The sequence below is a fragment of the Cercospora beticola genome, chromosome 9 (genome assembly GCF_033473495.1).
Source record: "Cercospora beticola chromosome 9, complete sequence".
Lineage (NCBI taxonomy): Eukaryota > Fungi > Ascomycota > Dothideomycetes > Mycosphaerellales > Mycosphaerellaceae > Cercospora > Cercospora beticola.
In genome coordinates, this window is record NC_088943.1 from 2,015,295 (window position 1) to 2,029,983 (window position 14,689).

The window sequence follows — 14,689 nt, forward strand, 5'->3', positions numbered from 1 at the left end:
CCATGGTAGTGGATTTCCCACCTTAGCCAGCCCGCATCGTAGCTAAGGACGGACATGTGCGGGAAGTTTTTAAGGACATGCGGCCTCAGCGACAATGTATATGTATTACATCTTGCGTCCCTCTCGCAAAATTTTGTCATAATCATTCAACACAGTCACGCCTTTCTTGAGGGCGTCTTCGATTGTTGGCACGTTCGACATCATGGCTGCCGACCCAGTCCAGAATTCATCCGAGCGGCCATGGCTTCCAACCCACACACAGTTCATGAGATACGTCACGCGTATCCAGTCCGCGTCTGATGTGCGCTTCGAAGACAGCTGCGCGATCTGTTACCAAGACGACGAAGTGCCCTTTCGCACAGCATGCGGACACATCTTCTGCAAACCCTGCTCGTTGAAAGTCTTCACAGACCACGAAGCTTGTCCCATGTGCCGTTGCACACAATTCGAAAGAGCCACGACGTTGAGACCACTTCATTTGGCGGAACATCCGATGGACCAGTTCCCGATTGTCGACAGACTGTACATTAAAGGAGTCAGTGAAGGTGATCGGCAACAATTCGAATATTTCATGACAAGGACCCCAGCGCCCACAACATTCAACTGGCATGTCATGAGATGGCGCGCTGGGAGGCTCGATCTCTCGGCTCTGCAAGACCCGAGGCCGCAGAGATGGGTACACTTTGGATATTCGCACAATCGCTTGGCAGTGCTTACTGCCGTACATTTGATTAGGCCTCGTGGGGGTTTGCACGACTCCCACGGCACATGCAAGTCGAGCTGGACCGAAGTTGGCGACTTGCTCATAGATGCACTGCGTTTCTACCAGGGGCGAATGATGCCAGTACAAACATTCATTGAATGTCTAAGATGCTTTTACAAAGACAACAGCACGAGAGATGTCGGGTCGGCGTTTACTCGCAGTCCGGACGATGGTTATGCATGGCCGGAGTGTTGCAATGGATTTGAGAGGAAGCGCTGTTTCCGGAAAGACTTCGATTGCGTGCTGGACTTCATTGCGCTTGCTGCCCATCGAGCGAACGCAGCCTGGGGCTTCACGGGCGAATTCGATTATGCCGCTGACACGATTGCGTCGCAGTCTGAAAATATGAGCGTGCCATTCTGGGAGATTGAGGATGTTGGCTCGCTCGAGCTGGAAGCAGGCCCTGATGACTTGACAGACGAGATATCGGTGCAGAGTCTGTCAGTCGCAAGCGCCGGATGAACATGCTGGTAGTGACCGATCAAAGTGTGGAGAGCTTCGTTGGGTTCGGCACCAGGAACCAGCTGATAGCCAAAGCAGCAAGGAGTCCGATCAAGATAGGCTGCAGAGTACCAACACCACCCTCAGCAGCAATGACACCAGTGATGGCTGGAAATACAGAGCCTCCGGCTTGAGCCATGACGAATATTACAGCTGAAAACGTTAGCATAAATGGGACAAAGTGCGGGGGTGGGTGAAACGACAGGCGTACCAAGACCGGACTGTTGGACTTCATGCGGCATCAGCTTGGAGCCGACAGAGATTCCCGTGGCGAAGAGTGGCCCAAGGAAGAAGCCCATGATGCAGACGATGACTGCGTTGGCAATGATGTTGGGCACCCGCCAGAAGACGACCTGCAAGACCACACAAGTGAGGGTGTACAGCATGACCATACGCTTCTCTCCGAATCGGAATGTCGGCTCAGCGAGAAGAAAGCGTCCAAGTGCTGTGCCACCATTGTATGCAGCGCCGATATAGCCGACTTGGGAAAGGTCGCCTCCTCGCACTTCAACCAGATACTCAACGATCCAGCCTCCCATAGTAAGTGCTGCGCCTATGTAGAGAAAGAAGAAAGCACTGAGCAACCAGACTGGTTTCTGTTTCAATGCTGCTTTGAGCTCCGTCCACGCCACCCGGCTTCGTCGCTGTCCAGTAGGAGATGATTGGTGTTCTGTTGTGGAGGTCTTCTTTCCAATCGTAATGTCATCGCGAAATGCGTAGATGCAAAGCGCAAGGTTGAGTGCACCGATACCAGTAGGCACATAGTAGAATGCGGCCCAGTTCCCATTGAGGTTCGATGCAATTGCTGATGCTATGAGTGGACCACAAAGACCGCCAACAGCATAGCTCCCATGTATCAAGCCTAGCCATCGATGTGCCTTGACGATCATCGAGACGAAGTTGTTCGCCTGCGAGTCTTGCAAGCCTTGGCCGAGACAGATTGGAAAGAACGAAAAGGCTAGCAGGCCGAATGGAGGGGTCCAGAATCGTACAAGCTGTGCAAGAAGTTGCAGAAGTGCACCAAGGGCCAGTACGCCACCTGCGCCGAACGACAGGCGGATATACGCGATGACCAAAGCTGCAAGGAGCCAGCCGAAGAAGGAGACGCCGTATGGAATGGCCATCCAGCCCGTGGAGATGTCATAGTGGCGGAGAATGTAGGGGATTAAGGCTCCGAGACTGCCATCATTGACGCCAGCATTGAAGAACGCGATAGCCGCACTGAAGATCTTGAGCTGGACTTTAGGAGTCAGTTCGATGCTGGAGACTGCTTCAGTCACGTTTTGAGGTGGAGGGGCTCCAGCTTCGATGGTTTCCTCGTTGACTGCGTGCAGTTCGTGCGTTTCCGGCGCCTTGGTTGGTGCTTCTACAACTGTGGTTGTCGCCATGGCAGAGGTGATGATCAAAGACACGAGAGCCGTTGAACAATGCGCTGGCGTTGGCGAGCTGACCTCCCGCCTTTTGTGTCATCGTGCACGTTGTGCTGCTGTTGTCGGAGGAGTGATGTCGGAATTCCGTTTCTGTCCTGTCGACGGTTTCACGGACCGTCGGACCGCACTCCATCTTGAGACTTCCCGCCTTCATCTCCGCTCCTCCTCTTCTTCCCACCCTCTCCTTCTCCTCCCTGCTCATCAGCATCACAGTCGTTGCCAGATCGATGTGCTGTTATATGCATCTTGGAAAGGACCGGTAAAACGGAGATTATGTTCAACGTGCGCGCCACAAGCAGCCACCTCGAAGCTGCCGAGCCCAGAGCTATTTTCTGCTCACGGCGTTGCGATCTGCACTCATCCAGCCAGTTTCCAGCCGTAAGAAGCTACAAGCTCGCATGCCAATTCAGGATCATGCCATGCACTCCCGGAGGATGCTGATCTGGATGTGTAATACTGCCTTCATCCAGTAACATCGGAACGGTGCTCAGTGGTATTGGATGGCTAATCGGCTACAGATGATCTTGACACGCAAAGACTGGCACACCCTCTGCCACGTACCGCATTCACTATTGGAAGGCTGCATTGTATACGGGTACAGCAGTTGGCCACGCTGAAGGATGCAAAATCACCCGCCTTTAAGGCTTATACCTCAGCCAGTGCTTTCCACCGATGCTTAGCTGTCGCGATTTTTCCATTCATTATAGCCATCATGCTCTACCAATCGCGCAAGTATGGCTTGGCACTTCTGGCTCTGTTGACTACTTCCGATTGTGTTCCGACAGAGAGAGATGTCACTAAGGCAAATGCTGAAGCAGCCTACAAAGCCTTGCAGGGCTGGTACAACCAGTCGACAGGACTCTGGATCCCTAGCACTGGCTGGTGGAATAGTGCCAATTGTATGTTGTGCAGCAACCCAAGCTATGCATGACTGACTAAGTCTCAGGCATGACCGTCATTACTGAACTTGCCGCTGTCGACAAGAATGTCCAGGACTCGGTGCAGAAAGTCCTCTCCAATACGTACACCAAAGCACAGCAGTACAACCTGCAAATGATGAAGGAATCAGGCGCGCAAAGCCGGACTTATATGCCCCAGACCTACTACAGTAGTTTCGAGCCCTACATTCCGGACTCGATGCTCAAAGCTCATGGTCAGCCGCGAATGAAGGCGACTGGTGGGTTCCTCAACGACTATTACGATGATGAAGGATGGTGGGCGTTGGGCTGGATCGCAGCATACGACCTCACCAAGGACAGCCAGTATCTCTCACAAGCCCAAACCATTTTCGCAGATATGAACAAGGTCTTTGGCAAGACTAACTGCAGCAAGAACAGTGTAGCCACGGGCGGTGTATGAACTCGCCGCACATCTGCTCGAGGAGATCTAGCTGACAGTACTTCAGATCTGGTGGGACAAGCCGCATACTTATGTCAACGCCATTGCGAACGAGCTGCACCTGAGTGTAGCAGCATCTCTGGCAAATCGTGTCAAAGGTGGCAATACGAACTACCTTGCCATTGCCAAGCGGCAGTGGTCCTGGTTCCAAGGGTAGGTGTTGCTCGCTGCTTAAGTCAGCAAATGCTGACACGAGTGCAGAACTGGCATGATCAACTCCAATTTCACCATCAACGATGGTCTTGACCAACAAACGTGCAAGAATAATCAAGGCACCGTGTGGTCGTATAACCAAGGTGTTATCCTAGGCGGTCTGACAGAACTCAGCAAAGCGACGGGCGACAAGGCTCCGATAACAACTGCTCAGAAGATCGCGGACGCTGCGATCGCGAAATTGGCACCCACTGGTATCCTGACAGATCCATGCGAGCCGACTTGCGGTGCAGATGGTGCGCAATTCAAGGGCGTCTTCGTCAGGAATCTGCAAATTTTGCAGAAGGCCAGCCCGCAAACCCGATATGCCAAGTTCCTGGATGCAAACGCTGATAGTATCTGGCGCAACGATCGTAACAACAGAAACCAACTCAGCGTGCGGTGGACGGGTCCTTTCGTGGCTCCTGCGAACGCCTCAACGCAGAGCTCTGCGCTCGACGCACTGGTTGCATCGTTGGCCACTTGAGTGCGACTTTCATATCTTGCACAAGGGCTGTTTCCTATCGTCTTAACGAAACCAGCACAGTATTTCATTGTGTCGTTCTTCTATTTTTGGACGAACTTTCATTCTCAGCAATGTTCTTATCTCTTGCACCTCCAAAGCAGTTATCATCGCGACTGAGTCTTCTCCTCACTGTCTTGCCGAGGCCGTGGCCAGAATGTTGAAGCCTAGAGAACATGCATACCTTGAAGCATATACGTACTTATGGGAAGCTGCGCGGGTTCCACGGGCAGCACGGGGCCATGTCCATGTTGGGGATCGTACCCCGGAAAGCATGGACACGGCGATTCGACAGCTCGTTCTCACTCCCAAATCGTGCAATTGCTCTCTCCGCAGACCGCCCGAACAAGGCACCACTCTTCTTCTCCAATGTGGGACACAACGGCCTCGGTAATTTTTGAGACACGCGCGAACACCCGCTCGGCGAGGAATGAAGGGGTGGCGACTTCCAGCCGCAAATACGCGTCCGTGATTGGCGATGCACGCGCGTACCGAGGCATCCCCAGGTGGAACAAAGTTCACTGTTCCCACAGGCTGGGGTCAAATGTTGTGACGTCGAAGAATCAAATAGCCCATCGTGTGCCTCTCTTTCAAGTGCTTGGTCGATCGGAGTTCTCTACGCTGCTGAACAACAGTGTACGACCTTTCTCTTATCCTGTCCCAACAGCACCGACAAACCGCAAATATGGCGTGGCAACCATTGGAGAAGGGAGAGAACAATTACGATGTTATTGTGATTGGCGCAGGCATTTCGGGCATCAACTTTGGGTACCGATTGCAAGAGCGAAATCCTCATCTCAGCTACTGTATCCTCGAGGGACGACATGAGCTGGGCGGCACTTGGAGTCTTTTCAACTACCCTGGTAAGTTTGACAATATGCAGTACTTCGAGTGATGAGACTGATTTGGCCTAGGAATTCGATCCGACTCTGATCTCTACACATTCGGCTTCCCGTGGCGACCATGGAGTGCCACCAACGCGATCGCCCAAGGCGATCTGATCTGGAACTACCTCAAAGAGTCTGCAGAGATGTATGGCATCGATAAGAAGATGAAGTTCAACCACCAAGTGGATGAGGCGAAATACTCTTCGAGTTCGAAGTCGTGGGAGTTGAGCGTGACGGCGAACAAGAGCGAGAAGAAGACATTCAAGAGCAGGTTCATGCTTCTTTGCACTGGCTACTACGACTACCACACGCCCATGAAGGCTGAGATTCCTGGCATTGACAACTTCAAGGGTCAAGTCATCCACCCACAATTCTGGCCCAAGGACCTGGACTATACGAACAAGGAAGTCGTTGTGGTCGGCTCCGGCGCAACTGCCATCACCATTCTGCCAGTCATGGCCGAGAAGACAAAGCACATCACTATGCTGCAACGATCACCCACCTACGTGCTCGCCGTACCAGCAGAAGATCCCGGCGACAACCTCCTCCGCAAACTCTTCGGCTGGATCCCATCAGTATCACACAGCCTCATCCGTCTCAAATGGATCATCATGCCACTCATCATGACAACTTACTCCGCCCTCGCACCAAAGCGCGCCCGCGACCTCATGCACAAGCTCATGTCGAAGCAACTTCCATCCTCCGTCCCCCGAGACCCTCACTTCACACCAAAATACTACCCATGGGAACAACGCATGTGCATGTGTCCCGACGGCGACTTCTTCAAGAGCTTGCGAAAGGGTACATCAAGCGTCGTAACAGGCAACATCCAGAACATCACAGAAAACACAATCCAACTCGCAGACGGCCAAGAACTCCACCCCGACATTATCGTCACCGCTACAGGCCTCAAATTATCCTTCGCAGGAGGTATGAAAGTCTCCGTAGACAACAAACCTTTCGACATTCCATCCAAATTCGTCTGGAAGGGAGTCATGATTGAAGATCTTCCCAATGCGGCTTTCGTTATTGGATATGTTGATGCTTCGTGGACGTTGGGAGCGGATGCTACTGCACAAATGGTGACGAGGATTTTGAACAAGATGAAGAAGCAAGGAGTAGTGGAAGTCATTCCAAGACAATCAGAGTGGGATCGCAAGAACGTCAAGGAGGCGAACATCATGCGCTTGAACAGCACATATGTGCAAAAGGGCAAAGATGCTGTGCCTAAAGCTGGTGATCGAGGCCAGTGGGTGCCACGAAGCAATTATTTCAGGGATATCATGATGGCTTGGTTTGGAGATATCAAGACTGGTGCTGAGTGGGTCAAGGCATAGAGGGTTGAAGCAGCCTTTTGTTTTCTCTTTTGTTGTATACTTTGTGAGTGCGATGGTGTTGAGGGAGCAGGGCATCTCATCGTCGATACCAGGGCTGGGCTTATTTACGGAACCATAGATCAGACTTATACAGAACAGCTACGAAGAAGGTAATTCTCACAAAGCATAAATCTTCTAATCATGGCATTGTTTCGTGTCCTATTCGCCGCGCTCGTGATCGTGGTCAGGGATCGTGTCGGCATTACGAGAGCCAAACAGTGCCGGACCCGCATAGTCGGTAAGCATTGCTGACTTCACTTGCTGCACAAACTTGTCCTTCCTTCTTGGAATAATAGTATCGTCAGCGTATTCATCCTTGAAGTGTCTGCATTGGTTTCTGCAATCGTAGAAGAGCGCTGGGAGTGGTCAGAAAATAAGCATTCGGCTCGTTATGACAAGCCCTAACGCTCGTGTTTGACCTCATCTTTGGCTCGGTATCATTCCCAATCTCGTGCTGTTCTGTCTTCGTTCTGCACGTTACCTACAAATTCGTCGCTCTCAACAATTTCAATCACTTCTCATCCCCCACAATCAAGGCGGGATCTTATATTGCCAGAAGTCATCCAACCATACACTTCTACAATCGAAGAAGAAGCTTCTTCCCTTGTGTTTCGTCAACTCCGTCACCTTATGACATTGATTGACAAAACCTGCTTCGTCGGAGGTGGCCTGTATTCAACCCAGTCAGTATTCGCCAGCAAAAGATGATGTGTTAGTCATGTCGCCAGCAGCTCTCTACGGAGTCGTTCCGATGTTCCGTTAGACTGAAGAGCGAAGTAGAAACTTGCGACTTCAGAGCAAGAGATATCTGCAACAGCCTCTCGCGATTGTTCGCAGCAAACGTCCAGTCCGTAGCCAAGCCTCGTGAGCTAGAAAAACGAGTAGTCTACGCCCGGGAAAGCTGGTGAAAGCTCTAGGGCATAGCAGAGAAGAAAACCCGCACTCACATTCAAAATAACATAAATCGGCTTCTCCATCACATAAGGATGAATCAAATGCGGCTGCCGACTCCCACAATTATACCCCTTATAAACTTCAATAATACACCCTCCAATCGACTCATCATACCCCACACGCTGCTGATAATCTTGATCTGGTGGATAAGGATAATTCGATATCTCACTCCTCAATTTTCCGAAGCGGAAATTGAAACTTCCGAACCAGGCGGGTTCCTCGAGGATGTAGCAGTGTCCGGCGTCGCGGAAGGTTTCTTTCATGTAGATTTCGCGGTGTCCGGTGTCGTTTCGGGCGAGAGCCGGGTCGTGGAGGTAGGGGTCGTCGGTGCAGGAGGTGTCCCAGAAGGGTTGGACGTTGATGTCGGTGAGTTTGTGGATGGGGGGCCAGGGTTTCCAGGCTTGGGTCCTGGGTGGGAGGAGGAGGAGAAGGAGGGCCGGGAGGGTAGCCATGCTTGGGGTGAACATGATGTGCTTGTTTGTGACTCTGCACAGCGATGGTATGGCGATTGAGGGGTGTCCAAACGCAGGAGGCCCGGTGCCTGAATGTATCAAGGAAACACTGAGATTTCGAAGAGGACAGGCGTATGTGTTTGAGCATCGAAGTGCTTGGCGTTCGCCAAAGGTCGTTCCGTCTGCTTCGGAACCGGACGGCGATGGAAAAGTGTTCTCTGCACAGTGTCAGGCCTTTCGACTGCTGGTGGACACGCCATGCCGATGCCATAGACATCTGCGGCGTGCGGAGTGGTGGTTCCTCTCATACTCAATTCTGGTACTTCCGGCACGCAGCAAAACCTTCTCTTGGTGAGATCCATACTTAAAGTGGCACGGCTCACGCCGGCTAGAGAGAGAATAAAGCATTATGATACTACAACACTATACTGATCAAATCGCTCGGCCCGCGAGCTTCTGTTATGTCTCCCATACTTCCGACTCATCTAAGCTTCGGATACCTCACTGTCTCTTTCTATCACAGTACTCAAACTTGTCCGCTCAACCGGCGGCACAAAGCTTCCATCCTTGAAACCATCCAGAGTAACTTTCTCCACAGCGCAACACGTGGCAAACCCAGCACACCTTAAATACCAGCAAGGTCCCAGCCAGCTCAGCTCGATACAGTGCCCTGCGCCTCTAAGAATCCCGCTCTCGACTCGTGGGGCGCTGAGAAAAGCAGAAGTGAAGTCTCCGATCCGTTCTACACTCGAATCCCATATTAGATCCATGTCGGCGAGGAAATACATGACAGGCACGTTGATTTGCGCCGCCATACTTCGCCAGTAACGTGGGTAGTTGTCTGGGTGGTTGAAGTCGGAATATTCGGAAGTGAGCGCCGGACATGATATCGCTTCGTGGGCTTTGATGGTCTCGAGTGGAGAGTGGCCCAAAGCAGAGTTCAGCATGAGTTTGGTCTTTGGACCCATGTTCCAGTGTTGGTATATGGGTTCGCCGTTCTTGTCAAAAGGAGGTTCCTTGCGCATTGCGTCTTCATTCAGCTCCATCGCTTGCCGTGTACCCATTCCTGTGAGAATGAGGCCTCCTAAGGGATAAGTGCGCTCCTCGGGCGAGTCGGTACATGACAGGCTCGATGTGATGAGTGCAACGGCACCTCCGATGCTGTGTCCCAGGAGCACTATTGACGTCGCACCAAGCGGCGGACCAAAGGCGCGCCAGAGTACCGGTAGCACGAGGCGATGGAGCCAAAGCGCTTCGTTCTGAAGATGTGTGTCGGAGCCTGTGTTTTCGGTTCTCCCAAGCTCTGGAGTTTGCTTGTAACCCGGTCGGTTGAGTGCTATAACAGGGATGGATAGCTGGTCTGATATGTTCCGGATTGAGTAGTGTTGATGAGCATCAAAGTACTTTGCGCAGTAGGAGCTTCCGTGGAGGCAGATGATGAGTGGAGTGCCATGACTTGATCTTTTCACGTCCTCTGGCTTGACTGGAAACGACTTCAGCCCGCTGACTAAATCTCCGTTGCCGACGTCGACCACGAACGGCTCCATCGCATTGCGCTCTGGTGACTTGGGCGGCATGTCGCCGAGAAGCTGCTCGAGCACTAATGCAGCCAGGTTGAGCGGATAGGTGATTGGATTCCGTACTGCTGGGTGCGCTGTAAGCCGGCCAGTATGGGAATGTGCTGTCAATAGTCCGTAAGGTGCTATGCAAGTGGTGCGACAGAGAAAGGTAGCGAGAACCAGGATACGGACGACAGCGCAATGGCAGTTGCAATATCACCTAGCTGCCAGGATATAGGTAGGTACTCAAAGCAGCTACTGCCAGCAACTATGGCGATGCCGATCATAGTTGGGCTGATAACTCGCATGCCCAAAAAGTGCGGATCGCAGCCTCAAAGGCTCACTCAGTCCACAAAACGGTTAGCATATTGCAGGGTTAATATGGAATGGAAGGAAACGCGTGGATACGGACGCCATGACTACATCCTTCAGCGCGAGCACGGTGCAAAGCGGCGAGAGGGTGTGAGGAAAGTGGGGGGCAAGCAGTGGTCTTGGGAGGTAGAAGCAAGAGCTGTGTTGCTCTCTGCTTGCGAGCGGTGCTTCGCTTAAGGTCTCAGACTCGCGGTCCAGATGCCGGGAGGACACCACGTGAATGGGATGATGCCACACTGCAGCGGGAGCTGCCCTTGACGCGTTTACCCATCGCGGTGGGATTGGCTTTGCTCGATATCTGCACGGCATCGACGACCTGCCGACACCACCGGCGGCGCCGGCGAGAGTTCGTTGAGGAACAGCTCGATTCCAGCTGCCTCTGGGGAGCTACCTCCGCGGGCTCTGTATAGTCTTCTCATCATGTCCAGCCAGTTGGGCCGCAAGTGGCAAGTTGCGTTAACCTTTGACTTGGCAACCACCCGGCTCGCGACGACGGGTGCGAGTCTCGTGACGGCATGTGCATGAGATACACTATTGCCTGCGCGCATGATAAGCAGCAACTCTGTGATCACAGCCACAAGCAGTGCAGAGGCAATACTCTACAGTGCTATAATAGAGCATCCCGAAGAGGTCTGGCAGTGCGCCGCCGATGTCTTACCATCTCAGACGTGCGCGTGAAAGCTTCCCGTCCGTGCGGCACAATCGAAGTGAATGGTCCGCCGGCTCTCGCGCATGCGTCCGCCAACGCCTTGGTTTGTAGCGTGCCGGACAGGATGGCTGGCGATGCGATGAAGAAGCTCGTCCTTGTCTCGCCGGTGACAGCGCTGCTCTCACGCTCCGGCAGGCACTCTTGGGTCATGCTACGGACGACAATGGTACAGAGGGAGACGGTGAAGTGCAGCAGAGTCATGGATTCTGGGGTTAATCTCGATAATCCCTGCTCATCAATCAAGGTTATCGTTCGATGGAGTGACAGCCGAGATTGCAAGCTTCACCACATCCCGTCGCCACCGCTGCCGTCTGCAACAGATTGATGGTGGGCGTGCGAAGAGCGCTCGTGGAGAGTGCACGACGAGCAAAATGCCCATGGCCGCTGCGAAACCGTCGCGGCGAGGCGTCGTTCTGGAAGATATTGCATCTTCGACGGGCGAGTCTTGTGGCACAGCCGGCAGCACGCTAAGAATAACGACGTTGCGGCATGTGAATGGCCGGCTGCACTCCGCGCACATCTGGTGCTTCGCGCTGCACCGCGCTATCACCATCCATGTCTCGCTGGCGCCTGCTACTGCGACCGCTGCAGACTGCACTGCTGCTTTTTTGCTGCTGCTGGGGCCCCGAACTTCCCAATCCAAGCAAGCTCCGCGCACTGAGAATCTTAGCTTTTGGCAGAAGAGCTCGGGGCAGGCACTGCATCGTCCTCGTCCCTGCACTCTGAAACACCTTCAACCTTGCCCTGTTCCTCTCCCCTTCTCGACTCTGCTCTGCTGCTTACCCTCCACCACCCTTCAACGCCGTCGTTCCCTTGACCTCCACCCTGCACCATCGCACCGAACTGCAGGTCCCATCCTTCCACGACCCAGCGCATTGGGACTCCGCCATCTCCTGTTCCTGAACTGCGCGCGTGTATTTGAGACGATTCTCCGTGCTCCGCTCACACAGCAGTCTGCCACCCAGGAAATCTTCTCGTGGGAAATTCCCTGCTCGGATCGTTCAACTCCAACATCCGATCAACATCACCTCTCCTGATTACACCACGCTGCCGACGCCGACCTCACCAGGCGCGCCATACATAATCCTCACCCAGAAATCGCGCCGCTGATCGACCTCCCTCACAATGCCTTCCTCTACCACCTTTGGAGCGACTTTTGTCCCCACCGACGACCACCAACGAGCTACACCACTGCTCAACGAGCCCTTAACCGACTCGCCTGCCATGACACCCGTACCCTCTCACGATTCGCTCGCACAACAGTACAGCCAAAATGTGCCCGTCCAGTCGCCGTTCTACACGCACCCACCTGCCTCACACGAAGTAATTCCCTCAGAGAAGAAGACACATCTCAATGTCTATGAGAAGGACCTTGAAGCCGGCAACGACACGCCTCTCACCCCTTCCACAGACGAGGAACACCCCTTTTCGAAGCGCATTGGAGTGGAGCAGAATACAGAGGATACCATGTGGCCCAGCAAGCAAACGCTGAAGCAGAAATACATGGCAGAGAAGCAGCAGCGGAGACAACAGAAGGGCATCAAGGTACTCGTCCCTGTACGAGAGAGATGGGCTGCATTGAGCAAGCGTAACAAGTTGATCGCGAAGCTCCTGCTGGGCTTGTTCATCATCGGCGTAGCAGTGGGGTTGGGCGTGGGAATCAGCAAAGCAGTACAAGGATCGTACTATGTTAAGGATGGTGCAAGCAAGCCCATCGACCGATGACGGGTGAGTTCAGCGTTCCACGAACGATGGTATGCAATTGACTGAGACAACGCAGCTCTCATGAACAACACACGACGATGAAGTCAGCGACTATACTTTTGAACATAACCCCCTGCATCTATCTGTATGAATTCATTGGCGAGGAGTTCCGGCGTAGCGACAACACGATGGACTGGTAGCGAACGACTACGCATGTCAAGGAACGGCGCAAGACCACATATTGTAGAAGCGGCATTTTTATTTTGTACGGACCCGGGGCATTTCTCTTTTAGTGCTGGAAAGAAGACGAAGATGGATACACTGCAAGTCGATTTTCCCACCGACTTTGCGATACAATGACCTGCACAAACAAACGTTTCTCACGCTCCCGGGAAGGTCGAGTGTGATTAACACGGCCGAGATAGAGACTGCGAAATTCAAACGAATGGATTGGTTTCTGAAGCCGCTTTTCTTGCGTGGATTCCTTTTCTTTGCTGCGTGTGCATGCCGGGATGTGAAGGAGAGGCGGAAATGTCATTGTTCCGACGAGCCGTTTCTTTCCCCTTAACGGGCGGTAACTCAAACATGACAAGGGAATTGGATGACTGACTCTTGGACAGGTGCCAGCGGAGCTGCGCTCCGTGCTGATGTCAACCCTTCTGATAAGGTCACGCTCATGGGACTTTTCGCAGGAGATCTTTATTGATGCCGCACGTTCATTCTGCGTCTGCTCGGGACGTGAAGCTGAAGCGCTGCAGTATTTGCATAATTAGAGACGGGTTTCCCATCGTATCACGAGTTGACCGAATGAGAGGAAATGCTGGATTCAGATGTGGGAAAGGAGATTGTTCCTGGCCTTATGAAGTTGGAATGAATACTCTGATCTCTCCGTGTATTCGAATTCCAGACCCATCAGACGCGGGTTAGGGTTACTTTGCGGAGGACTGGAAAGTTAGCAGTAGTGAGTGTTTGGAGTGGTCGCGAGATGGTAGAAATGGAAGGAGAATTGGGGAAATTTGGTCAACTTTTCGATGTCGTTATGTTCGTGTGTCTCGTCTCATGACACATGCTATCTGTCTTCGGCCTCAGTCGTTGCTGTGAGCTCAGACTTGCTTGCGCTGAGTTACGCGCTTCGAAATGCTTACTTTGCATGTGTAGGCTGAGTCTCATCTCAGCATCATGTCTCGCTGCGTTGAAATCGGTGCAATCTGCATTCTATGCACTCAAGTGCAACCGTGTCCGTTGCGGCTGCTTCTTCACCGTGATCGTTGATCTTCGTTTAGTCTTTCGGCTCATGGGCATACTGCTGCTCCCAAGAGTAACACTCCTTGAGCAACTTCTCGATGTCGCTCTCTCGCCTCACCAATGCCGTCTTGCCCGCTTCGCCACTCTCGTAAGCGGGAAGATCTGCGAGAACTTCCTCAACAGTATCCTCTAGAAGCTCAGGAGTGACCATCTCGACATCGTTCTTCTCCAAGTCCGGAACGGTGTAGAAAGTATCGAACGCCTCCAAAACACCATCGTACACATCGCTGCACGCAATGTGGAAGCTTGTTGACGAACTTATTGCCTTCGTCTTCGAGGTCTTTCTGGATCGCTTCGACGACTTCGCGATAGACGGATTCTTTGCCTGTCCCTAGCTTCCGACGAAGGACGTTCTGTTGCTTCTTGTAGACTTGAGCCGCTGGCGTGTCACCTTTGACTTTCTTCATCCGACCGCGAGCACCGGGGACCATGGTGTCTGGCAACTTCTTGTAGTTCTTCTTGTCAAATGTATTAGCCTTCTCGTATGCCTTTCTCATTGACCGACCCGACGTAGGTGTCGTCTTTGGCGCCCGCTGCTCCACCGACGAGTGCTCTGTCCTTGAT

The 14,689-nt window shown here is 52.8% G+C and overlaps 8 protein-coding genes across 8 annotated transcripts; 4 read left to right on the forward strand and 4 right to left on the reverse strand.

Annotated features, from left to right (window-relative positions):
• Positions 1–202: 202 nt before the first annotated feature.
• Positions 203–1,225, forward strand: RHO25_012988 (uncharacterized protein; the record flags this gene model as incomplete). Its single annotated transcript, XM_065603622.1, has 1 exon — positions 203–1,225. One exon carries the CDS (start codon positions 203–205, stop codon positions 1,223–1,225), a length of 1,023 nt encoding a protein of 340 aa, XP_065459694.1.
• Positions 1,226–1,244: 19 nt separating this feature from the next.
• RHO25_012989 (uncharacterized protein) lies at positions 1,245–2,652 on the reverse strand (the record flags this gene model as incomplete). Its single annotated transcript, XM_023604265.2, has 2 exons — positions 1,245–1,417; positions 1,476–2,652. The coding sequence occupies 2 exons, from the start codon at positions 2,650–2,652 to the stop codon at positions 1,245–1,247; spliced, it is 1,350 nt and encodes a 449-aa protein (XP_023449960.1).
• A 440-nt stretch (positions 2,653–3,092) lies between these two features.
• Positions 3,093–4,771, forward strand: RHO25_012990 (uncharacterized protein; the record flags this gene model as incomplete). The annotated part of the gene is made up of 5 exons (XM_023604266.2): positions 3,093–3,144; positions 3,213–3,593; positions 3,641–4,047; positions 4,100–4,245; positions 4,294–4,771. 5 exons carry the CDS (start codon positions 3,093–3,095, stop codon positions 4,769–4,771), a joined length of 1,464 nt encoding a protein of 487 aa, XP_023449959.1.
• A 721-nt stretch (positions 4,772–5,492) lies between these two features.
• Positions 5,493–7,031, forward strand: RHO25_012991 (uncharacterized protein; the record flags this gene model as incomplete). The annotated part of the gene is made up of 2 exons (XM_023604267.2): positions 5,493–5,670; positions 5,722–7,031. The coding sequence occupies 2 exons, from the start codon at positions 5,493–5,495 to the stop codon at positions 7,029–7,031; spliced, it is 1,488 nt and encodes a 495-aa protein (XP_023449962.1).
• A 908-nt stretch (positions 7,032–7,939) lies between these two features.
• Positions 7,940–8,491, reverse strand: RHO25_012992 (uncharacterized protein; the record flags this gene model as incomplete). Its single annotated transcript, XM_023604268.2, has 1 exon — positions 7,940–8,491. The coding sequence occupies one exon, from the start codon at positions 8,489–8,491 to the stop codon at positions 7,940–7,942; it is 552 nt and encodes a 183-aa protein (XP_023449961.1).
• A 470-nt stretch (positions 8,492–8,961) lies between these two features.
• RHO25_012993 (uncharacterized protein) lies at positions 8,962–10,053 on the reverse strand (the record flags this gene model as incomplete). The annotated part of the gene is made up of 1 exon (XM_023604269.1): positions 8,962–10,053. The coding sequence occupies one exon, from the start codon at positions 10,051–10,053 to the stop codon at positions 8,962–8,964; it is 1,092 nt and encodes a 363-aa protein (XP_023449867.1).
• A 2,188-nt stretch (positions 10,054–12,241) lies between these two features.
• On the forward strand, positions 12,242–12,841 carry RHO25_012994 (uncharacterized protein; the record flags this gene model as incomplete). The annotated part of the gene is made up of 1 exon (XM_023604270.2): positions 12,242–12,841. One exon carries the CDS (start codon positions 12,242–12,244, stop codon positions 12,839–12,841), a length of 600 nt encoding a protein of 199 aa, XP_023450186.1.
• A 1,421-nt stretch (positions 12,842–14,262) lies between these two features.
• On the reverse strand, positions 14,263–14,622 carry RHO25_012995 (uncharacterized protein; the record flags this gene model as incomplete). The annotated part of the gene is made up of 1 exon (XM_065603623.1): positions 14,263–14,622. One exon carries the CDS (start codon positions 14,620–14,622, stop codon positions 14,263–14,265), a length of 360 nt encoding a protein of 119 aa, XP_065459695.1.
• Positions 14,623–14,689: the final 67 nt, after the last annotated feature.